The sequence below is a fragment of the Gracilinanus agilis genome, chromosome 5 (genome assembly GCF_016433145.1).
Source record: "Gracilinanus agilis isolate LMUSP501 chromosome 5, AgileGrace, whole genome shotgun sequence".
Lineage (NCBI taxonomy): Eukaryota > Metazoa > Chordata > Mammalia > Didelphimorphia > Didelphidae > Gracilinanus > Gracilinanus agilis.
The window spans coordinates 43,542,085-43,567,694 of record NC_058134.1 but is presented as its reverse complement, the minus strand read 5'-3'; the positions used below and the strand labels follow the sequence as shown (position 1 = coordinate 43,567,694).

Sequence of the window (25,610 nt, the reverse complement as noted above, 5' to 3'; positions counted from 1 at the left end):
TCCACCTAAAATACTCCACTGCCACTTTATCTGTAGACCATGAGCTGGTTATGCAAGATGGTGGCAGGATAGAAGAGAGGTAGGTTGCAGGAGAGGCCATTCAGTGGCATCCATAACAGCAAAGGAAGAAGCGAAGAGGTCTTGCTTTGCTTGCAACATGGTGGCAGATTTCTTTGGCCAAGACAGCTAGAGTTTGACTAGGACCTGTTTCTGTCTGCTAGCTTTAGTTCCTAGGAGGGCATTCATAGGAACATCAGATTCTAGAAGTAGAGCTGGAAGGAATCATAGTGTCCTAAATCTAGGGCTTGAATGAACCCCAAGGCCAATTAGGCCAAATCCCTCACTTTGGAGATGAGAAAATTGAGGTCCAGAGAGATGATGTAGCTAGAAAGTGGCAAAGTGGAGATTTGAATTCAGGCCCTTTGATTCCAGATCTAGTATTCTTTTTCCATTATATCCATGTTGCTGAGGTAGAGTAATAAAAGGGAAGAAGAACAAGAGCTATAGTCAAGAGATTTGGATTCAAATCTATTTCAATAGAATTTTAACAAAAGGAGTAAACTGAGGCAGATCTCCAAGCAAGACAACATTTTTAGCAGGGGCATGTTCCCTATCAATAAATGGGTCAGTGACTTGCCTCTTTTCATGCCAAAGACCATAAAGAGATTGGACAGCTCCCTTTTTAAAGGTTTTGGAGAGTACAGACTGAACAAGAGTAGATGATATAATGGAATTAAGGACAACATGACTGGTTAGAGAGCTGAAGCTCAGGGAACAGCATGGTTGGCTGGAAGTTTGGTAATGGGGACTAGGAACAACCCCTCTTCTCTCATGAGCCTAAGAAGAGCTCACTGTTGGCACACACGTGCAAAACTGTGGCCAGACTTTTAGACCACAAACCAGACATCCTTGAAGGCTAGCTTGGTGCATGAAGATATTAGGTTTGACTTCCTCTCTTTCTCACACATTCCCCAAAGTTAGCAAAATTCCTTGAGGCAAGAATAAATCAGTGATTAGCAGAGGAGTTGGATTTCTAAACTTAACCCCTTATGAACCAGCTGAAGTCTGAAGATCAGGGACAAAGAACCATAACAAGCAGTTACAGGACAAAATCAATTAATTGTAAATAGGATCAAAAATAAATAATGCAAGATTAGTCTTATTCTTCTCAAGTCACAATAGCTGGGCAATCCCAGGCACACTGATTGATCTCAGAGTCTCAGTTTCCTCATCTGTAAGATTGTGATAATAATACTTATATTGCCTGCATCTCAGGAAAGTTATGAGAAATGTATTATTGGCAACATGGTATAGAGGTCACTAAAGGGTACAATGCATAGAGCACCGGTCAGACCAGAGTTCAAATCCAACCTCAGACACTTATTATCTGCTTTACCCTGACCAAGTTACTTCACTTCTGCCTGCCTCAGTTTCCTCAATGGCAAAATGGGGATGATAATAGCACCCAACTCCCACGGTTGTTGTGAGGATCAAATGAGATATTTGTCAAGTGCTTAGCACAGTGTCTGAACAACAGTAGGAGCTTAACAAATGCCAGTTTCTTTCTTTCCTAGTGACAAGAGCTGATCACAGTGTGAAGAAATGTGGGTTCAAATTTTACTTCTGACATGTGCTAGTTTTGGGAATCCAAGCAAGTTACTTAACTCTTTAGTGACACAGGCAACCCTCTATGGCTATAAGTCAAAGAACAGGTGCATTGGGAGGCTGAGTTTACCAATTAAATCCTCCTTTTTCTCCCACTCCCCAATATTCTCACCTACTATCCAAATGACTACCTGATTCAGCAGTTCTGTAGATAACCAATCTTCTCTTTTTCCTCTGACTCATCTCTTCCTTTCTCATCCACTTTTATCTCTTCCTGACCTTTATTGTAACCAAGCTTTTCTTTTGAAGTCTTCTAGTATTAACAGATATACTGATAAATGCAGAACTCAGTGTTCTACATTAGATGGAATATAGTCCTCCCCATGGGGACCTACACCTGCTATGATGGGGTGAGCAAGATAAGACTGCAAGTATGAGGGACCTACCAACTCCTCGAAGATAGGGGCTTATTATGTTCCATGCTCCGATACTCCCCTGCCGCATTCGCTGTCCCACTGCCAGTTCTAGGTAAAGGAGGGGCATTCCTTCGACAACCAGCATGATGATATAAGGAATCAGAAATCCACCTGCAGGAGAAAATAAGCAGAAATCATATTTGCCCTTTAGTTTGGAGAGTCAAGTAGAATGTCCTGGAGAGAATGCTGGCTGTGGAGTCAGAGAGCCTAGTTTCAAAAACCAGCTCTGCTAAGTCTCTGATCTCAGTCCCCTCCCCTCTCTGGGGGCTTCCATTTCCTCGCTTGTCCAACAAGGGGACTAGAGCATTAAGCAATCATCTGGGTTTTCTTCCCCCTCTAGGCTCTGACCCTATGAATTTCATTGCTGCGCAGTTCAGTTTCTTGTCTGCTCAATTCAGTGAACACCTATTGAGCACCAACCTGATGAGAGTCTACTCTAGGTACTGAAGAAAATAAAAAGAAGAAGATGATGGAGTCCTTGTCTTCAATGGGCTTACAGTCTTGTAGCAGGCACAATAGGGTCAGAAACATGGAGCATCAAAATAAATAAGAGTACAGTGGAATGAGAGTTCAAAACAGGTGAAATCACTTCTGGTTAGAAGAGCATCATAGGGCAGCATTGTAGGTAGTAATTGAGCTGGGTGGGTTTTCAACTAGCAGAAATGGGGGGACAAGGACACCCCAAAGGAACAGCTTGAGTAAAGGCATGGGGATGAGAAAGGACCAAATGTGCCTGGAGACTGTGCGTAGTCTGTTTGGACCAGAATGGAGTTTTTAGAAAAAGAGTAGGATGAGAGGACATTGGGTTCTTGAAAGGGTTAGAAAGGTTCTTGGAGAGTATTTGCAACCCCAGCTGAATTCTTTAGCCCAACTCTGCTCTCCCCCCATGTTTGGAATGTTCTACCTCCTCATCTCTGCTTCCTGGTTTCCTTCAACTCAAATTCCACCTTCTAAAAGAAGCCTTTGCCCATCTCCCTTAATGTTAGTCTTTCCCCTGAGGTCACCTCCAATTTATCCTGTATAGGTCTTGTTTGGCTATTGACATGTCATCTCCCCAATTGGAATTAAGCCTTTTGAGGGCAGAAACTTTGCCTTTGTCTTTCTTTCTCTTCTAGGCACTTACCCCAATGCTTCAAAATCAAATCCTGGCTCTGCTACTTTCTACCTGATCTCTTCTACTTTCTTCCCATCCCCAAAAGGCTTTGAAAAGAAGAGTCAGATGGTCAGCTCTCCAAAACATATTCACATCAGAGAGTCCTCTGAGTGCTCCTCACCCCTCACCTATTTCTGTCCTATGTGAGAATATTCCAGTTATGACTGAGCACCAGTCTTACTCTGGGTACAGTAGTGTGGATATCCTCAGGGTTTTTTTTTTTTTAACTCTTACCTTCTGTCTTAGAGTCGATTGAGGAGGGATTGAGAGGAATAAGCAAGTGGGGTTAAGTAAATTGCTCAGGATCACACAGCTAAGAAGTGTCTGAGGCCAGATTTGAATCCAGGATCTCCCCTCTCCAGGCCTGGCTTTCTATCCATTGAGCCACTTAGCTGAAAAACTTAGTTTTCAAAGTACGGTCCCTGAATCCTTTGGGATCTCCAAAGCCCTTTCAGAGAGTCTGCAAGGTCAAAACTCATAATAATATATTATTTGCCTTCTCTCTTTCTCAACTACATATCTACTAACTAATATGGCAGATAGGTGGCACAGTGGATAGAATGTCAGACCTAGAGTCAGGAAGACTCATCTTCCTAAGTTCAAATCCAGCCACGGACACTTACTAGCTGGGTGAAGCTAGGCCAATCAATTAACTTTGTTTGCCTCAGTTTCCACATCTGTAATATGACCTGGAGAAAGAAAAGGCAAGTAACTCCAGTATCTTTGCCAAGAAAACCCCAAAATGAGGTCATGGAGAGTTGAACACAACTGAATAACAGCAAAAATATACTAATAGATATTTTCATAATAATACTAATATATGCTTTGCTTTCTCCCTCTTCCAACTACACATCTATGTGAGGTCCAATTTTCTTCAAACACGAAACTCCATTTCAAAACAGATTGAATACAGTAGCAGATATGAGAATCCAGTTGTCTCCTATTAAACTAGACATTAAAGATATTTCTAAAAACATGTAAAACAATGCCACTCTTCTCATCATCTTTGCTATAGGAAATATGGTCATTTTTCATAAAAATATTATTTATGTTAACATGTAGTTGGTTATTATTATTAAAAATTAATTAATATTTCCAAATTTAATCACTTATAATTTCAAATATGATAAATATTGCCAGGTAATAGCCCATTGAAACAAAAACTCTTGGGGGTGCTTAATAATCTTTAAGATCATAAAGGAATCTTGAGATCAAAAAGTTTGAGGGCCACCAGTGTATGTTGTCATCAAATAGTTTTGCAAATAACACAGCATGCTTCCTGTTAATCACAATGGGCATGTTGCCACCAGGTGAGCTATATAGACCTTAAGAGATGTGCCATTTGAGCAACCAAACTTCTCTGTCCTCCAGGTATGGAAGTAATGCGTTTTCTTCTAAAATATGTTATATTATTAAAGAACATAAATTAATGACAGAATTGTCTGGTGGTTAGAGACTTGTCTTTGGAATTAGATTTGAGTTCACATTGAATCTGATTATTTAAAATTATTAAGCTATTATTTTATTATTTGCTGATTATTACCAACAAATTATTTAACTTCTCAATGCCACAGTCAACTCTTTAAAAGGATAGAGTACCAGATCTCAAACTATATTATAAACTGATAATCATCAAAACAATCTAGTACTGGCTAAGAAATAGAGTAGTGGATCAATGGAATAGGTTAGATAATCAACACACAGTGGTTAATGATCATAATAACTTAGTGTTTAATAAACCCAAAGATCCAACCTTTGTGGGGAAGAACTCATTATTTGACAAAAACTGTTTGGAAAACTGGAAAATAGTATAGCAGAAACTAGGCATAGGCCAACATCTCCCACCATAAAACAAAATAAAGTCAAAATGGATGCCTAATCTAGTCATAAAGGGTGATACTAAAAACAAATCAGAGGAACATGAAAAAGTTTACTTGTCACACTTATGGATACAGGAATCATTTATGACCCAACAAGACAGAGAAAGCATCACAAAAAATGAAATGGATAATTTTGAAAAGTTTTGTACAAACAAAATCATTGCAACTGAGATTAGAAGGGAAACAACAAATTGGGGAAACAGTTTTATAGCAAGTGTCTCTGACAAAACGGCCTCGTTTCTCAAATATATACAAAACTGAGTCAAGATTACAAGAATACAAAGCATTACCCACATATGAATAGGCAGTTCTCAGATGAAGCAATGAAAACTATATATAGTCAAAAGAAAAAATGCTCCAATTTTTTGACTAGAGAAATGCAAATTAAAACAATACTAAGTTAATACTAAATATTACTATAAATAATTATTTATTAATAAGCATATAAGTAAATAATTATAAATTATGATGCAGATTATAATAAATAATATAAAATACCATAAATAAACAATACTAAAATAAAACAAATACAACTTTATATCTACCAGTTTGGTTAACACGGCTAAAAATGGAAAATGATAAGTGGTGGAGAATATGTGAGAAAATTGGGACACTAATACACCATTGGTGGAACAGTAAATTAATACAACCATTCTGGAGAGCATTATGGAACCATGCCAAAATTTTGCATACCCTTTGACTCAGCAGAGCCACTACTTGGTCTATCCAGTGATTCCCAAAGTGGGTGCCACCGCCCCCTGGTGGGTGCTGCATTGATCCAGGGAGGCAGTGATGGCCACAGGTGCATTTATCTTTCCTATTCATTGCTATTAAAATAAAAAAAATTAATTTCCAGGGGGCTAATTAATATTTTTTCTGGAGAGGGGGCAGTAGGCCAAAAAAGTTTGGGAATCACTGGTCTATACCCTAAAGAGATCAGAGATAAGGGAAAAGGACCTTTGTATACAAGCATATTTTTAGCAACTCTTTTTGTGGTGGCAAAGAACTGGAAACTGAGGGGATGTCCATCAGTTGAGGAATGGCTGAACAAGTTGTGGTATGTGGTTATAATGGAATACTATTGCACTATAAGAAATGACAAAGAGGATGAATTCAGAAAAACCTGGAAAGACTTATGAAATGATGCAAAGCAAAGTGAGCCAAACCAGGAAAACACTGCATACAATAACAGAAATATTATATGATGATCAACTATAAAAGACTAAATTATTATCAGCAAAGCAAGGTTCTAAAATAATCCCAAGGGATTCATGATAAAACCATGGTCAAAGAAGGAACTTCTGGAATCTGACTGCAGATCAAAGCATGTCATCTTCCACTTTATTTCTTTTATGAGTTTTTTTTATTGTGTGATATGTGTCTTTTTTCACAAGAAAAATGGGAACTATGAAAGCATGGGTATAACCTATATCAGACTATTTGCCACCTGGGGAAGGGGGAAGGGAGGGAGAGAATCTGAAAAGCAAAATATCAGAAAAGAATTGTCAAAAACTTATTCTACATTTAGTTGAAAAAAGAATAGAATTCTGGGACTGGAATCAGGAAGACTGGAGTTCAAATGCAGCCTCAGACATTAACTAGCTATGTGGTCCTGGGCAAGTCACTTCATCCTATTGGCCTCAGTTTCTTCATCTGTAAAATGAGCTGGAGAAGAAAATGGCTAACAACCCTAGGATCTTTGCTGAGAAGACCTCAAAAGGAGTCATGAAAAGTTGGACATGACTGAACAACAACAGAGCAGGTATAGATGTGCATCAATAGAGGGACTTTCCTCTCTGGGAAGTCCTAATACAGATGAGATCACAGATCTAGTAAAAAAAAAAAAACAACTATGATTTTACATAGACTTGGGTTCACACTGGCATTTCCTCTCCCTTTAGAGTTATTTATTCTAAATGGCTTTTATTACATGCTCTTTATTTGCAGTTGGGCTGGTTCTTGTGTCCTGCCAGGGGCACATTAGCACAATAGTTTAAAGAGGAATTAGGCAGGTGAAAAGATGACTTTGTGAAGGAGATGACCCCAGAGATGGCAGCTGAGCCTGGGCACAGGAAGGGAGAGGGCAAAAGTGGAAAGACCAGTGGCACGTCCTGACCCCTTGAACCCACCATGCTGTGGGTGCCAGGTGGTGGTTGACAGGAGGCTTGTTCTTACGTTCACAGAAACATTTTGGTTTGGATTCCAACAGGCTTGATGGAACTTTTGCCCCAGGCCAGGAAAGGAGAACCGGGCCAAGGAAATGAAAGTGAGAGTCTCTCAGCTAGCAACTGAGGAGGGAGGAAAGCATGAGGAGCTGGACAATGTCCACCAAGCACATGGCTGGATTCCAAGGCTGTTTGCCACCAGGGAGTGTCCAGAGGTTATGGGTCACTGTTACCCCATGCTGAAAGCTACAACTAGTACTTTTTGTGCCTGGAACAAGAGGCACAAATCACAACGGGGTGGGGACATAGCAGGGCTTTTGAGGAGCTCATGTGGGGTGCAACCCCTGGGGGAAATAGCTGTCAGTGGAAAAAAGCTCATGGAGTTTATGGTTTTAACTAATTTTGCTGATTAGAGGACAGTTAATTAGAGGGTTCCTTGGATAGAGCCCTGGGCTTGGAGAAAGAAAGACTCATCTTTAAATCTAGCCTCAGGCACTTATAAACTGTGTGATCCTAAGCAAGTTTCGTAACCTTGTTTGCCTCAGTTCTTCAACTGCAAAATGATCTGGAGAAGGAAATGGCCAACCACTCTACGGTCTTTGCTGAGAAAACCCCAAATGGGGTCATGAAGAGTTGGACGAGCCTGAAAAAATGACTGAACAACAATTAGATGCCAAGTTCTGTTATTTTTACATTACTGAAAGACTTTAACTCTTAGTGCCTGGAGTCAAAGTCCCAGGCACCCTGCCTTAGTTTAGTTCTCCCCATTCCCACTCCTTTAAAAGTCCCTGCAGTCAGGGCATGCCTCTAAGTGCCCAACTGAACTGTGGAGTTATTGGATTCTGAGTATATGCAACATCCCTCCATCCCACTTTAAGAATAGTCTTTCCTCCCCAGGGCTAACACAAATCAATCAAGACTTAGTCAATAAGCATTTATTCAGTGCTTCTTCCTATGTGTCAGGCACTGGGGATATAAATACCAAAGCGAACTAGTCCTTGCTCTCAAGGCAATTCAGCTTTTGCTTGGGGAATCAAGCATCTTCATAGACAAGGAAATACAGGGTACATGAAAATCAAGTCAGTGGGGTGCAATGGAAAGAATATTGGGTTTGAAATCAGAGGTCTTGAATTCAAATTCTTCCTAGTGCTTCCTCTTTGTGTGACCTTAGACACAAACTATTTCACTTTAGTACTGAGTCTCCTCATCTGTTAAATGACAAGGTTGGACTAGATCAGACTCTATGATCCTTTGATTAAGAACTTGGTGATTTGGGGCTGGGAAAGGGGATGATAATAATGACAAGAAGAACACCCTAGTCTGAAGGAAGGAGATGGTGCTAGAGCCGAGGCTGGATCCGGGGTTCCAAGTCCAGTAGAGGGCTGCCAGTGGCAGAATTCAGGTGGAAACTCCATTCTCTTTAAGAGATAGTAATATCCTCTTTGGGGCTCAGGTAGCATCCCCTTCTCTAATCAGAGGTCCAATTAGTCTGGTCCAGATAGAACTGTCCCTGGAGGGTGACCAATGACACCTCCTCTTTCTCTAATGCTCTAAAGCTGAACAAAAACCTTCCTCCCTCCAACCCTTTGAGATAGCTGCAGTAGAAGTTTTTACCTCTTACATTTTACAGTTGAGGAAACTGATCCTCGGAGAAGGAAGCAATTTGCCCCAGGACCCGAAGCTAGAAAATGGCAAAGTCCAGATTTGAATCGAGACTTTCTGCCTCCCAACTTGGGCTTATTGCACTAGCCCGCACATCAGTCCCCATGGGCTTCCTGCTTTGAGGGACCCCTTACTGCTACTGGATGGGAGGGCAGACAGGTGGAGTGACAAAGGAAGGCAGGACAGTTCTAGGGAGAAGATGGCATTTATGGTGGGGTGAAGAAGAGTTGTCAGACTGACTCCTTGACACACCGGATCATTATCCTTGTTGACCAGGTCTCCCATCCCCTTCTGCCATTTCCTCCAGACTGCTTGTCACTCTTTTGTGACATCCTCTCCCTTTCTTGCCTCCTTCAAGATGATCCCCTCCAGATGTTCACATTAACTAGATTTCACCGAGTTCAAAGTGGGGGTAGGAGAGCCCCCAGACTCTGACTGGACCTAGCCTACACAGCTCTAGGGGTGATTCTGAGTGTGGGTTAAATAATTCAGAACCAGTGTGTGATTGTGTGTGTGGTGTGGTGAAAGGATGGGTGCAGGGTCAGTCAATGTGGCTAAACTGTGTGACTGACTCTAAACCAGATTTAGATCCCTGCCATAGGTTTCTTTTTCTTTTTTTTTTTAAATTTACTTCTTATTTTAGTATCAATTCTAAGACAGATGAGGGGCAAGGGCTGGCAAATTGGACTTGCTCAGGGTCACACAGCTAGGAAGTGTCTGATTTTTGAACCCAGGTCTTCCTGACTCCAGGCGTGGCTCTTTATTCACTGTGCTACTTCACTGACCACCCCCTCCATAGATTTCAAAGCACAGAATGACCCAAAGGATGCTTCGGGGACCTTCACATCTCAGTCTGATATTAATCTCCATAGAACACCACCTCTAGAGACAGAAATCACCAGTAAAATCCAACACTGATACTCCCTCCTACTTTCCCACCTCATTCTCCCTTCTCCTTCATGGGCTTCTCTAGGAAGTCTTGCTTTTTTAGTCACAGATGGTCAAGACGATCATAGATTTAGAGATGGAAGGGATCTTGGAGGCCATTGAGTTCAACCCTCTCATTTTACAATGAGGAAACTGAGGCACAGGTAGTTTAATTGACTTGCACAGAGACACATGTGTCTGATGGCAGGATTCAAATTCAGGTCTTCCTCTCTACGAGTCCAATGCTCCACCTAGTACACTATCTATGCTATCTATTTAGAGACAGCTAGAGACCTAATTCTCTCTTGTGTAACAGTAAGGCTGTATGGACACAAATGTATTATAACACTTCCTTCAGGACTCAAGGCAGAACTTTCCAACAGGAAGTTTTCACAGATTAACTCACAGCCACCTCTCTATTCTGGGTTCACACAATCTCAGTTGAAGGAGTTCATTGCCATATTCTAACCCAACCTCTCTGTGACTTAAAGCCTCTTTGACACTACAAGTGCTCACCCACCCTTTACTAGTAGCAAGAGGGCTAACAACAGCAGTAATAATGATGCTCTCCACTACAGGGCGCCTGCTTTGTCCAGGCACTGTGCTAGGCACTTGACAATTCTTATCTCATTTGTTCTTCACAACAACCTTGTGAAATAGGTGCTTTTAGTATCCTCACTTTACAGATGAGGAAAACGAGGCAGGCAGAGGTTAAGTGACTTGCCCAGGGTCATGCAGCTAGTAAGTGTTTGAAGGCAGGTTTGAACTTGGCTCTTCCTAACTCCAGGTCCAGTGATCTAACTAGCATAGAGAGGAGGAAAGACAGAATCAGAGACAAAGTCAGAGAGAAAGAGATAGAGAGATAGAGAAGCAGAGTCAGAGAAAGAAGGGGAGAGACAGAGACAGAGAGAAAGAGAGAGACAGAGAAAGAGATAGAGACAGAAAGAAGTAGAAAAGTAGAAAAAGTACAGGATTGGGAGGGAGAAGAGATAGAGTAAGAGTCTGACTGCTTGGTGCAAAGCAAATCACTTCCCATCTCTGGGCTTCAGTTTTCCCATCTGTAAAATGAAGGGGTTGGTCTGGATGAACATCAGGATTCTTCTAGCCCTCAGTCCTATAATCCTTCCTCTGAGGGTGTCAGTGAGTGTCTAGGCTCTAGATACCTTTTTTACGTGCCATGGGCCCCTTCAGCACAATCTGGGGAACCCTTCTCACAACAATGTTTTAAATGCATGAAATAAAAATCATTAGATTATGAAGGAAACAAAAGCTGTTGCCAATAAATACATTTCCCCCATCCATTCATGGTGCCCTGAAATCTCCCCAGTGGAGGGAGAGAGACATTGCTTATCCCCTGATCTCCTGCAGAGGGGTGGTAAAGCCGCCAGAACCAGCTCCAGCATGGACAGCTCCAGCAAGGTTTCCTTTGGAAATGTTCTCTGTGGAGGCCCTGGAGACCTGTTGACCTGACCAAAAAAGGGATTTGGTGAAGCCCTGGCCAGTTGATTACTTGGGGTCACACTGATGTTCTTTATTTGGAGTTTAATCTTCAGAATTAACATTCCTTCCACTGGCCTGGGCTCTCGGAAGGGCTGCAAAGGAACAGTCTTCACAGTAAGAGATGGAAAGCCCCCAAAATGGACTCTGAGCTCTAATCCATGTTATTCTGGGAATTATGTCCTGACTGTGGGATTCATAAACAAGTCCTTTGTTTGGAGGGCAGCAGTAGGGGAAGGCAGCTTCTTGCCACAACCTTCAAGGTCACCCAATCTCTTTTCTGGTGGACTCACACATGCTTTTTTTTTGGGGGGGGGAAGTGGGGTTGTATATTTTCTGGGTGTAAAGCTGTAGTAATGATAATAGCTCACAATGACTTAGGCAACCTGATATTGTAGGAAGTGCAGGTCTTGGCACTAGGAAGTCCTAGGTTCACATCTGATCTGATGTATGAACCCTGAACCTGTTGGTGATATGGGCAGCTCTCTAAGAGTATAGAGAGCAGAGAAACACTGACCTGTATTGGTAGAGAGAGGTTTTGTTAGCCAGAAGTTCCTCATACCAGTGAAGTTATAGATCCAGACCTAGTCCTGGGGGGTCCTTAATCTTTTATCTGTCATGGATGCCTTTAGTAGACTCATGAAGCAGTTTTTGGTCATTCAGGCAGTTTTCAGCTGTGGCCAACTCTCTGTGACCCCATTTGGAGTATTCTGGGCAGAAACACTGAAGTGCTCTGCCATTTCTTTCTCCAGCTCTTTGTACACATGAGGATATTGAACCAACGGGGTTAAGTGACTTGCCCAGGATCACATAGTTAGTAAGTGTCTGACTCTAGATTTGAACTCAGTTTCTGGTTCCAAGCCCAATGTCCTCTCTATCTACTATACCACCTAGCTGCCCCTGCGAAGCCTATGGACCCTTTAATATTTTTAAATGCATAAAGCAAAATATGAATGATTTCAAAAGAAACTATATTGAAATGCAATTGTTAAAATATGTAAATTATTTATTTTTAATTATCCAATTAATTACAGATTAGTTATAATTATTATTAATAATTATTTAAATGAAATATTTAAAAACAAATTACCAGCTCCCCAAATGTATCCATGGACTCCAGTTTAAAACCCCCTGCTCTATCCAAGTTATAGGATTCTTTATGGTTTGTTCACAGAGCATTTTACATATTTTCTCATTTGATCCTCACAACATCCCTATGGCATAGACCATCCAGGAACATATGATCACTATTTCACCTTGGCTGAGGAAACCAAGACTCTGAGGGGTTAGAAGACTTGCTGAACATCATCCAGCTACTCTGTGTCTGAAGGAAAAATTTCACTCATGTCTTCCTAACTCCAAAATGCACTTTTCTATTTACCTTGTGGCTACTTCTGGAGGCAAAGGACCTATTTGCATATTATTTAATTACATGGTAGGAAGACCAGAAATAACAATTATGATGACTCACATTTATGTAGTCCTTTAAGGTTTGCAAAGGCTTTCCCCTCACTTTGAGGGAAGGCAAGTTTCTTAGAATCATAGATCTAGGACTAGGAGAGATCCCACAGGTCATCTATTCCCACTCTCCCATTTTAAAGATGAGGAAATTGAAGCTCAGGCATGTGAAGCAACCCAAAGTCACACAAATAATAAGCATCACAAATGGGATTTGAACCCAGGACTTCTGACTCTAGAACCATTACTCTTTTCACTGTATTATAGGTACTGCAAGAATTATTACCTTCATTTTTTATTAAAATAGGAAATGGAAGAAATTTATATTCAAAGAGGGAAAATAATTGGATCCATGTAAACCTGGCAACAACTTTAGATCTTATAATGAAGCCAGCAAATTCAAGTGCGTTGAACATTGGTCACTTAGCCCTGTTTGTTTCAGTTTCCTCATCTGTAAAATGATCTGGAGAAGGAAATATTCCAGTATTTCTGCCAGGAAAACCCAGAATGGGCTCACAAAGAATCAACCCAACTGAAATGACTCAACAAAACCACAAGAAATACACAGCACATTATGCTAAGTGCTGGAGATACAGAGATGAATCCAGGCAAGGTCCTTGCCTTCTAAGAGTTTTCATTCTAATAGGAGGATATAAAGAGAGGCAGGTGATACACATTAGAATATGATCACTATGGAGAAATCAGAGACAGAAGAGAGACTAGAGAGCAAGAGTTCATGACTGAAGTGGGGCAGGTCCAGGGAGGATCAGAGAAGGCTTCATGGAGGGGGTGGTGCTTGAAGGATAACTAAAAACTATGCATGATAAAAAGTCAACACCTTAGAAGGTGTTGGATGACAGAGCCTTAGACTTTGTACTGAGGAGCAATCCTACTTCCTCAGCTCCTTCCCCTCCTCCCTCCAGAACAGAAGAGTATTTGAGCTGAAAGGGATGTTGGAGATGAACTGGTGTGCCTCCTTCATCCTACAGCTGATTTTTAAAAAGACACAGAGAAGTAGGATGATTTACCTAGGGTTACACAGCATGTGGGTTAGGATTCAAATCTAGGTCTCCTAACTCCCTATTTAGTGGTTCAAGTTCATCCATTCTATGTTAATCTCTCTTCAAAGCTAGGAGAGAACTAATTGCTTGCACAAAGGTCAGGTAATCCCCTTTCATTTAAGAGTGGAGGTTGATCCTTGGACTAGTTCCCTAGGCTCAGATTACCTTCACCTGCAAATCAACAATGGTGAAATACTTTGCAGGATGTGAAAACCAGTCTTTGGTGCTTTCTCAGGGGCCACAAGGTCTTGAAGTTCCCTTGGTAGCATTTCCATTCTTGATCAGAATTTTACTGCAGTGCCTCATGAATATGGGCCAATGGGGCCATATCTCCCTGGGCTCATTCACCCACAGATTCCAGGAACAGAACGTTTAGGAAAAAAGGAGGTAGTTTGTCACATCCTGTTGGTTCTAATAACCACATCATGTGGCTGTTTAGCCATCCTGGTGGTGTGGGAGAGGTGGAGAGCAAGATCAGAAGGGAGAGGAAATCTGATTTTGAGATTGGATTCTAAGATCTTTTGTTATTCTGGGAGCCCAGGTCTACTTCATACCATGACAGTGAGTCACAAGCTCATAGATGTACACCGGAAGGGACCTCATCTAGTTTAGGACTTCCAGATCTTGTTGGACTCACAGATCACTTTGGCAGTCTAGCCAAGCCTATGGAGTTCTTCTTAGGATACTGTTTTTAAATGCATAAAATAAAACACATAGGATTACAAAGGAAAACAAAGGGAAATGAAAGCAAGGATGTACTTTTTTCCCACCCGGGTTCACAGATGCCCTGAAACTAAGAGCCTATGGACCCCAGATTAAGAATCCTCAATCTGGTCCTTGCCTTCTAAGAGTTTTCATTCTAGTAGGAGGATGTAAAGAGAGGCAGGTCATACACATTCCAATATGATCATTATAGAGAAATCAGAGACAGAAGAGAGACTAGAGAGCAAATTCTCACTTTTCAGACGAGGAGATTGAGGATGGGGGCATTAAAATTATGACTTGCCCAAGGCCACACAGTTGGTAAGTGTCAAAGGGAGGTTTAAAACTCACATCTTTTGACTTCAAATCTAGCATCCTGTCCATGATACCATCCGATCTCCTAACAACTATCTGCTTTTATTGGGATTTTAAAATATAAAAGTATAGCGTTGCGTTTTAGATTCCTTGCCTTCATTCTGAAAAATGTTCCGGTTTAAGATGAGCTGTTCAGTGAAATAGCTGAACTTTACAACAGTCCCTCACAGGGGAGCAGGTGCCCTGGCTTCTCTAGTTACCCAGCGGTATGGAAAAGAGGGGAGATGGATGGAAGGAGCCTGAGACTCTCGGTCTTCTCGGTGTTCTAGAACTCCAAAGCCCCACCAAACTCCCACGCTCTACTGAATTTGGAAAAAAACTGGATTGCAATCAATGCAATTGATTTTCTTTTCCAAAGATGGGCAGGAGGCTGTAGCGCCCGCTGGCCAGGGTCCTGGAGGCTGGGGGCCAACTTTCCGAATAGGCAAGGAAACTTCCACGCAGAGGCTGTACTCCGGAAAGAAAGGGTTTGTCCCAGATCGTCGTCTTTGTCATTTAAATGTCGGCTGCCTGTTTAATCTGCTCCTTAAAGCGCTCTCTATCTATAGATCCCCAAGTCCGGCAGCCCTGGCTCAAAAATACCAGGCGCTTGGTTCTTCCAGTGGGGAGCTTAGGGGGAGTGTCAGTAGCATACAGAGAGCCTAGTTAAGATTCCTTTCCCCTTCTTTCTCCTGTTCACAGCTTAGCTGAAAGGAATGGCAAAGGAGGCGAGCGGTTGTTGGGTCCAAGTTTCTTTGGGGAACTTAAAGGACGGATGGGAAAGGGGAGAGAGACTTCGAGCTCTCGGGGAAGGGGGGGCAGAGGAGTAATACTTCTTCTGGGGTTACAAAGCGGCAGTAACGACCATCCAACCCAACAAACGCATAAAGAAGACTAGCACGGACATTTCCGGATCCTTCCAACAGAGGATGGAGCAGCAAAAACCTCACTTACTTACCCCCTCCGTACATTTGACACAAATAGGGAAACCTCCAGACGTTCCCTAGTCCCACCGCATAGGAAATACAGGCGAACACAAACTGTAAGGGGTTGTTCCACACAGGTCTGGCTTTCTCCATTTCCACCATCGCGGCTCCCCGCGCACTGCTTACGGGCTCCAGAGGCTTCCTAGAGACTTCCAAGCGTTGGTGTCCGCGGGTGCCTGGGTTCCTGGGAGCCTGTGTGCCTTCCTTGTTATCTCAGGTGCTCTTCCAGCCCAGCCAGAGACTGCGGCCAGCCCAGCCCACTACAGAGAAAGGGAAGCACACTTGCCAATTGTTATCAAGCATTTTAATTACTAATCTTATTAACGGGCACACACTGTAGTAGGAATGCTGGTAAATAGATTATAGACCCGCACCCCACCCGGGCCAGTCCACCAATGCTATAAAAGGGACACTTGGGCCGAAGGGCTAGTTCTCTTTACCCCTCTACCCTTACCCCCACCCCCGCCCCAACTTTGTCCCAGAAAAAAACTTCCACTTGGAGTTTGGGTTGTTCATTGGCCTCTTTAACTGGAGACAGAAGGCAATGCAGATAGATCTGGGAAGTTCATTCTCCTACCAGGCTCCCTCTCCCTTTCCTCTCACTGGGACAACAAGAGAGTGGGCAGCTGTGCCCTCTTTTGGGGCTTGCATTTCTATGGCATTTCATGGCTTGGAAAGGGCTTTTTGTGAGGCAGGTCCCTTCAGCCCGAGGAGGAGAGTGCAAATGGTACAGGTATTATTACGCCCATCTTAGAGATGAGGAATCTGAAGTCCAGATGTCTCACAGCCCCAAAGGAAAAGCAGACAAGCCCAGAACTTCTTCCAATAGCTATCAAGGTTTACAAAGTGCTCCCCTTACCACAACCCTATTTGGTCAGAATAATAGTAATAACTAATCTATTATAAAGCATTATTACAACATGATACTAATACTATTTAGCATTTATATAGCACTTTTTAAAAGGCTTAACTATTTTCATGACTATTGCTTCATCTCTCTAGGGATGAAGCTTCACAGGATTTCAAGTTGGAATGAAACTTAGAGATCCCCTTGTCCAAGCCACTCATTTTACAAATGAGGAAACCGAAGTCCAAAGAGAAAAGCTAAGCAATTTGCTCAAGCACTCATGAGTAGAAGGTATGGTGGCTAGAGTGTTGGACCTGGGTGTCATGGAGATCTGGGTACAATACGTGTCTCTGATATTTTAGTAGCTATGTGACTACAGACAACTTATTTTAACCCTTTTGAGCCTCCGTTTTCACATTTGCAAAATTGGAGGGGGGGAGGAATTATACTTTTCCTCTAGACCTCAGAATCATTGTGATATTCAAATGAAATAAAATAAGTAAGCTCTTTGTAGATTACAAAGTGCTATACAAAATGTCCAAAGCTTAAAGCTGCCCTAAGACTTTGGGGACATCCTCAAAGAACAGGTTAATTACCAATTTATTACCTATTCATTACCAAGTAGGAGAACTAAAAATTCAAACCTAGGTTTTCTATCTCCAAAGCTAGCCAGTATCTCTTCTACTATAGCCCATTCTCTTGTTACTAGAAAGGAGATTGTTCAGTGTGGCATCCACCTCCCTTCCACTTTACAAATTTGATGCTTCTAGTGACCTGGAAATAAAATTTGATGTGAATGCAGGCAGCTGCTACTGAAGTCACTTTTGTCATGTGAATTCTTACTTTCTGGTGTATAAATTGAGGTTTTCCCACAAAGGTTGTGGCTGTTTTTTAAATTCCTAATTTAATAATACCTATAAAAATGAATAGGTCTGTATGCAAAGCAGATCACAAAAAGACAAGTTTTTGAAAACCATGACTATATTACATGCTTAAAAATTTCTCATAGTCATCATTTCTTACAATTGCTTTATTTTTCAGATGAGGAAAAAGACAGTAGAAAATAAATTCAGTCTATTACTTTCAAAACTGTCCTGCTTATCTATACTTCTTCTGAACTTCTGTGCTCCTCTAAGCACTTGTTAAAAATGTTTCAAAGGAGGCAGCTAGGTAGCTCAGTGGATAGAGAGCCAGGCCTAGGGATGGGAGATGCTGGGTTCAAATCTGGCCTCAGACACCTCTTAGCTGTGTGACGTGGGCAAGTCACTTAACTCTGATTGCTTAACACTTATTGCCTTGGAACCATCAGCATCAATTCTAAAAGAGAAGCTATGAGATAAAAAAATATATATTTCAATGTCCTGACTCTTTTCCTTTTGGGAGAGGGGGTGAATGGGGCATTGCAATAACTACCGCTCCCCACCATTACCTCCTTCCAAATTAAAAACAAGGAAAAAAAAACCAACCTTCATACAAGAATCTCCTTAAAAGGCAGAACCAGTATGCACTAATACAGTGATGGCAAACCTTTTAGAGATTGAGTAACCAAACTATATCCTAACGACACATATGAGCCACCCCCTTAACAGACAGGGAAGGGAGGAAGTACTCCCATTGAGCTGCTAGGCAGAGGAGCAAGCAAAGTGAAGAATGTCCTCAGGTGTGGTGGAGAGGGGGAAGGGAGCAGCTCCTTCTGGCATGCATGCCATAGGTTTGCCAACGGAGCAATAATGTATAGTAACCAGAGTAAACAGACCTCATAAAAGATAAACAAGCAGATTCTAGTCTATAAAAGCCAAGTTTATCTGGACTGTTTGATTTCTATCAGAGATACAGAAGGTGAGGCATTACCTTTTCTCCTACAACAGTATATATAATTCTGGGGCAAGGGTAAAATATCCAACACCTTTTTTTTTCTCGAATGTGTATTTTCTACATTCAGCTAGTAAGCTTAATAATTGCATTATCTAGTCTAATGTAACCCAAATTATCCTATTTTTTTACAATTTTTACATTTTACATTTTACATCTACAAATTTACATTTACAATAGCCATGAGTCAAAAGTAACAGTTAAGTGGTAAATCATTTGAATTCTGTCTCTGGTCCAAGTTGGTCACTGGATCAACAGATAAGAATCACTGGAGTCTTTTAAGGAGTAATTCATCTGATCTGTTTGATGTATCAATCAGTCAGCATTGTGTTAAGTGTCTACTAAGTCAAAGACTTAGGGCATTGAAGACCCAAAGACAAAAAAAAAGTAGTCCTTCCTTTCAAGGGTCATGGAAACATACCTGTACATTTGCATATGCAAACAATACAAGGTAATTCCAATACTGAGAAGTCCTCCATGAGTGGGGAGGAAGACAACATCAGAAAGGACTCAAACAGACTCCAGATAGATAGACTTCAAATGCAGATCCAAATGTAAGTTCTTGGACTTGGCCAATGGGCCACTTGGCTTTGCTTCACTATGCATGCTTATTTACAAGGATTTTGTTTTTCAGTGGTGGGGAGGAGGTGGGAGGAATAAAAAAATGCTTGCTAATTGAAAAGAAATGAACACACACACACACACACACACACACACACACACACACACAAGGCCTCATGTAGGAGGTGGCCCATGAGCTGAGCTTTGCAGAAAACTGGAAAATCCAAGATGTAAAGGCTCAGCAAGAGTGCCATCAAGGCATGGATGTGGAATGTGAAATGCTAATTCCACTCCACCCTTTCTTCTTTCAGCTATTTCCTTTTAGATCAGTGATTTGCTTTTAATCAGACCCCCTAATCCCCACTCTTATTTTACTTCCCTTTCTACCCTCTCCCTTTTTATTCTCCTCATTATTTTTTAAAAGATCTATTAAATTCCCTCCCCTCTCTTTTTACCTCCCTTTTTGTACTTCCTGCCCACTCCCCCCGCTTAGTTTTCCCCCTCTCAACTTCCCTGTAGGGTAAGATAAATTTGATAACCCAATGGATCTAGGTGCTCTTGCTTCTCAGAATTTATTCCACTGAGAGTAAGGTTTAAGTATTACCTATTAACACTCTCTTCCTCTCCTTCTTATAATAGTATTCTTCCCTTCTCCTTCCCATGCACCTCTTTGTGTGGTATATATAGATTACTCTATTTTTCTTATTCCTTCAAGTTTCTCTTGGTACCATCTTCTATTTCCCCCCATTTTCTTTTTTGCATATCATCTTAGACCTCTTAGTACCCCAACCTCTTCCTATGAACAATTCTTCTAACTACTATAATAGTGAATAATTTTTGAGAGTTACAAAAACATTTTTCCATATCGGAATATAAGCAATTTGACCTTATTGAAGCCCTTAATGAAAAAGATTAAAAAATTTTTTTTTCTTTCCCCTTTCATGTTTCTCTTGATTTTTGTGTTTGGATATCAAACTTTCTGTTTAGTTCTCATCTTTTCTTTACAAATACTTGGAAATCTTTTATTTTGTTGAATGCCCATACTTTCCCCTGGAAGTATATAGTCACTTTTGATGGGTAGGTGATCCTTGGTTGTAGACCCAATTCTCTTGCCTTTCTGAATATCATATTCCAAGCCTTGCAGTCCTTTAATGTGGAGGTTGCCAGATCCTGTTTAATCCTGATTGGTGCTCCTTGATATCTGAATTGTCCCTTTCTGACTTCTTGTAATATTTTCTCCTTAGTTTAGAAGCTCTTGAATTTGGCAATTACATTCCTGGGGGTTGTCTTTTGAGGATTTAATGTAGAGGTGTTCTATGGATTCTTTCAATGTCTACTTTGCCCTCTTGTTGAAGAACATCAGGGCAGTTTTCTTGGGTAATTTCTTGTAGTATGAAGTCAAGATTTCTGTTTATTTCCAGGTTTTCAGGTAGGCCTATGATTCTCAAATTATCTCTCCTGGAGCTGTTTTCCAAGTCAACCATCTTCTCAGGGAGATATTTCATGTTTCCTTCTATTTGTCATTCTTTTGACTATGCTTTATTGATTTTTGCTGTCTTGTGAAATTATTAGCTTCTACTTGCCCAATTCTGGTCTTTAAAGACTGGTTTTCAGCTATGATCATTTGCTTTTCGTTTATGGTTTGGTCTATCCTGCTTTTCATGGCTTCCAGCTGTTTAATTCTGGTCTCCAATTTGTTTAGCATTTCATTTGATTTCTGGGCTTCTTTTTCCAAGTGGGAGTTTCTGTCTTTTAAACTGTTATTTTCTTTTTTAACTATTTCCCACTTTTCTTGCCAAGTTTCTTCTATCTTTCTCATTTGGTTCATTATCTCAAATTTAAACTCCTCAAGAGCTTGTGACCAATTTCCATTTTTGGGGAAGGTTTGGATGTGTTTACTTGTTTGTTGTCCTATGCTGTCTCCTCTGTAATCTGGATTTTTTCTCCATAAAAATTATCCACAGTCAATGCCTTTCTCTTGTTCTTTTTGGTGGTTGAAGATTGTATTTCTTGGGTGTTGCTAGCCATTGCTTTGTTGGTTTTCCTTCCCTTCCCAGCCAGAACTCTGAGTGAGGAGGGCAGGCTCTCTGTGTATACAGCTATGGAGTGGTTTTGCCCCAAGGCTATATTTTTAGTCTCTTTGACTTCTGTTGTGTGCTGCCCCTCTCTGCTCTATCTCTGTGCCCAAGATCCACATTTCTCACCTTCCTGGGGTCCCAAGTCTTGCTGCTCTCAGGGATAAGTCTGTGGTGTTCCCAGCCAGCTCCGAAGAACCTAGAGATTGCCTTGTCCTTGCTCTGATTCTGGCATGCTGGCTCTGACTCTGGTGCCATATGTAGAGTGAGGGAGGGTTGATTAGCTCGCTTTTTTTGGTGGGAGCTATTTTACCCCCTTATAGCATGGAAATGCCTAAATCCCACCTACCTTAAAGTCTGTGTCCTATAATAATGGAGACCCTTTGCTCATCTGATTTTGTTTTTTTTTTTATCCTTTTGAAGCACTTTATATTGGTTGGTGGTGAGGAGAGGAAGAGCCTTGCTTCTGCACTGCAGCCATCTTAACTTGGAAGTTGGAATACTAATTCCAGAGTCATTAATAGATCAGGGTCTGGTATGTGTCATCCCAAGGAGTGGCATTATTAGCCATGATATGTTCAGATCCCTCATCTTTCACACACTACATAGTATGAGAATTTATTTTTTATATGTTATATACATTTCTATATAAGGATCAGTAAGATTTCTGTCTATCCTATATTTGAATTCTGTGTCAGAGATTCCATCCAGTCTACTGCTTTTTAGCATTTTCTTTGTACTTAGGAATCCCAAAGAATATCTTCCTTTTTAACAAGTGTGGTTAATAAATGAAGAGAACAAGGTTTTTTTTCCCTATGTATGTGATTCCCATGACATGGGAATAGGGAGGTGTGGATAGTTTGATGGACCATCTCCTCATTAGCTATTTGCCAATTACAGATGTCTTTGAGTATTCAAGGGAGGGGCTGAATAATGAGCTTCTAAAAGTGTATTTATTGATTTTCCTGACCAAGCTTTGGGGTCTCTGGTCATCAAGAGGGCCATTGACCTATGTCACTTTAATGGTTATGATGCTGGTTTAATCAATAAACTTATATAACTAATAAACTGATATTTCTTAACCACAATCAATCTCAAAAAAATTTAATCATAACAATAGTGTGTTTGGTTTTTAATCTATCATCACTGCCAGTGACTCTGTCTGAGATCACCAGAATACTTTTTAGCAGGCTCAGAGGCCACACAATCACATATCTAAAGCCAGAAAGAAATTTCAGAGGCCATCTATCATTTTACAAATGAGGAAACTGAAGTAAAGAGAAGTGAATGACTTTACCAAGGTCATTCAGGCAATAAGTTACAGGGGTAGAATTTGAACCTAGGTCCTATGATTCAAGAATTGGTGCTCTTTCTAGATAAGATGATGCTATAGGCCCTTAAGAAATTATGGCAGTGTCCATGCCAGCTGTTCATCCTCTAGTTTTTAAAAAATATATTTCCCCAAATTACATGTAAAAACAATTTTTGACATTTGTTTTCTGAAATTTTGAGTTCCAAATTCTCTTCCTTCCTCCCTCCTCTTCCCTCTCATCTCTTCCTTGTTTATGATGGTAATTTGATCTCACACTAATTTTGAATAACAGTGAAAGAACCATTCTTTCTGGCATCTTGCCTCACTCATCTGTTTCTCTGGATATTTACCATGATGATTTTCCCATTTCTGTTGGGGGCACCACAATCCCTTACAGTCACTCAGGTTAACAACTTCTTCCTCTCCGTCAATTGCCACAATTTATTTTCTACTTCCACAGCATCCCTTACATTCCTCCTCCTCCTTTCCATTCACCATTAATATTCACTACCCTAGCTCAGATCTTAAATGGTCTTTCATTTGGATTTTTTGAATAGCCTCTCATTTGGTCCCCCTGAACACAATATTTCCAGTCAATCTTCCACAGAACTAGGAAATTGATATTTTTAAAATATAGGTCCCACCATATCACTATCCTACTCTAGAAGCTATAATGGCTTCCTATTGCCTCTAGGATGAAATACAAACTCTATTATTTGACATTCAAAGCCCTTCATCATCTGACACTAACAGATGCCACAGTACTCTACCACATATTCTATACACCACCCAAGCTATTTGGCATTCCTCATCCATAACAGTCCATTTTTTTTTCTATGTGGAAAAGAGAGGAAGATCTTTGCATCAAAGGCAGTTGGTGGGAGTAAGAAACCAAGGTCAAAGCTGGGCATTCCATGATAATCCAGATAGTCCATGATGAAACTTTTCTTCTCATCCCTGGAGTCTGAATTAAGTCATTCATTGGCTTAATTTGTCATTTGACAGTATTTGGTGCAGTAACATATTTTGCCATGAAATAGATGGCAGATGCAATTGATCCAATCAGGGAACAAAAAAATAGAAATTCAGAAATCATCTTACCAACTCCAATCTCAGCCCCACCCAGGTTTCACTTCAGTCTAGATTCTCTGACCACCTTCTCTAAGGTCTTTTTTTAAACTCTTACCTTCTGTCTTGGAATCTATACTAAGTATTAGTTCCAAAGCAGAAAATAAGTGATTTGCCCAGGGGCACACAGCTAGGAAGTATCTGAGGTTTGATTTGAACCTCCTATCTGGAGGCCTGGCACCCTATCCTCTAAGCCACTTAGTTGCCCTTTCTCAATTATTTTTTTAAAAAAACACTTACCTTCCTTCCACCTTAGAATCAATACTATGTATTGGTTCCAAGGCAGACTCAGTTATTGGTCTTCATTCTGCCATGATGCTTCTTACACATATAAGTATAAAAAATATAATACCAAATATAATAAATGATAAAAATATATACATGGTGGGGAGAAGAGGTACTAATAACTGAGGAATCAGCTCATGTTAAATATAGTGCTTAAGTGAGCCCCATTTGAGCTTTAGCAAAGTCAAAGGTCAATAGGAGCAGACAGAGATAATAAAACCTGAAGGTGAGGCCCTTCCAGGCATCAGTAAAGCTTGTAAAGGAGGCTTTTTTATGAATGGGATAGTAAAGACAATGAGTTTGCCCTAGCTTCTGAGACCCCATCATAAAGGAGGGAAATCTTAACTGCCTGGTCAATATTAGAAAGAGTTGAGTCCCCCACTAAGGGGATCCAGCTCTGAACCAGGAGGAAGCATCAAATAAGAGAGACCAGAACCCTTTCTCGGATGTGGAAGCTACAGAGATGAGGCCCTGGGGGATTTAAACAGAGATGGCTCTGATGCTCCTAGACTAATAGACTTTCTCTTTATGAAAACACACTATAATATCACAGTGGAAAGAGTATAGTTGGGGCATGTAAGTAGCACAGTGGATAAAAAGCCAGGCCTAGGCATGGGAGGTCCGGGGTTCAAATTTAACCTCAAACATTATGTAGGACCTTGGGCAAATCACTTAACCCCCACTGCCTAACCCTTACCATTCTTCTGCCCTAGAACCTATGCTTACTATGGATTCTAAGACAGAGGGTGAGGGTTTAAAAAAGATGTCTGAAATATTTCTATAAAGAAAACCAGACCTGAAAATATTACTGCTTTTCAAAAATCCCAGACAGAACAAAAATACAAGAATTTGTAAAATAAAATAAAATTTGTAAAAAAAATACAAAAATACAAGGTAAACAACACAGATTTTAAGACAGGAGGTAAGGGTTCACAGAAAGAAGAGAGAGAATACAGTAATATCTAAGCCAGAGGTGGTGAAGATTGCAGCTTGATCATCAAAGACTAAGTCCAGGGAGTCTAGCAGATAGTCCTGTCCTTCCAGGAGGCAGCCTAGCTAAGCAGCAGAGCAATCCATTCATCACCAAAACCACTCCCCAAATTGAGTTTTCTTTAGTGAAAAGAGCATTATTGAGACCCTTCTGTCCCGGAGCCATGAGAACCAGGCCAGGTGGTCCTTCTCTGTGCACCATTTTCTATTCTAAATTTGTTCCTACCTTCTCTCCATGGATTCTATGTGAAGTCTGGAAGAGTAAGCTCTTGGTTAGAAGGGAAGGAAAATGCTTTGTAAATACTCTTCTTATACCTTTTGAGTGACTAAGAGCTAAATGAGCATACTACATGGTCTTCAATGGGATACAAGCTGATGGGAACTCATGAGCTTATAGCGTTAAAAGTAGTAATCTACAGGCTTATTCTTAGAACCAAAGGTAGCCATCTTTCCTATAGAGATACGACCGCTAATAGCAGTGTAAATTGGGGGAAAGAGACTAGGACTTCTAAGAGGCAGTGGTCAGGAATTGGAGCATTCTAACTAAGATGCAAGATGGGATGTCATGTGTGGGGAACAGCAAGGAGATCAGTTTAGCTGGACCAGAAGGTATA

The 25,610-nt window shown here is 40.9% G+C and overlaps 1 protein-coding gene across 2 annotated transcripts in view; it reads right to left on the bottom strand.

Moving 5' to 3' along the window:
* Nucleotides 1-16,028, bottom strand: part of SLC6A20 (solute carrier family 6 member 20) — a 46,662-nt gene extending 30,634 nt beyond the window's left edge. The window contains exons 1-2 of one of the 2 annotated variants that reach the window (XM_044678611.1): nt 15,899-16,028; nt 2,052-2,192 (exon numbers count right to left, since the gene is read on the bottom strand). In XM_044678611.1, coding sequence (XP_044534546.1) covers nt 2,052-2,192; nt 15,899-16,028 — 271 coding nt within the window. The remainder of the gene's footprint in view (nt 1-2,051; nt 2,193-15,898) is intronic. The other variant, XM_044678612.1, reaches the window with a different exon arrangement.
* Nucleotides 16,029-25,610: the final 9,582 nt, after the last annotated feature.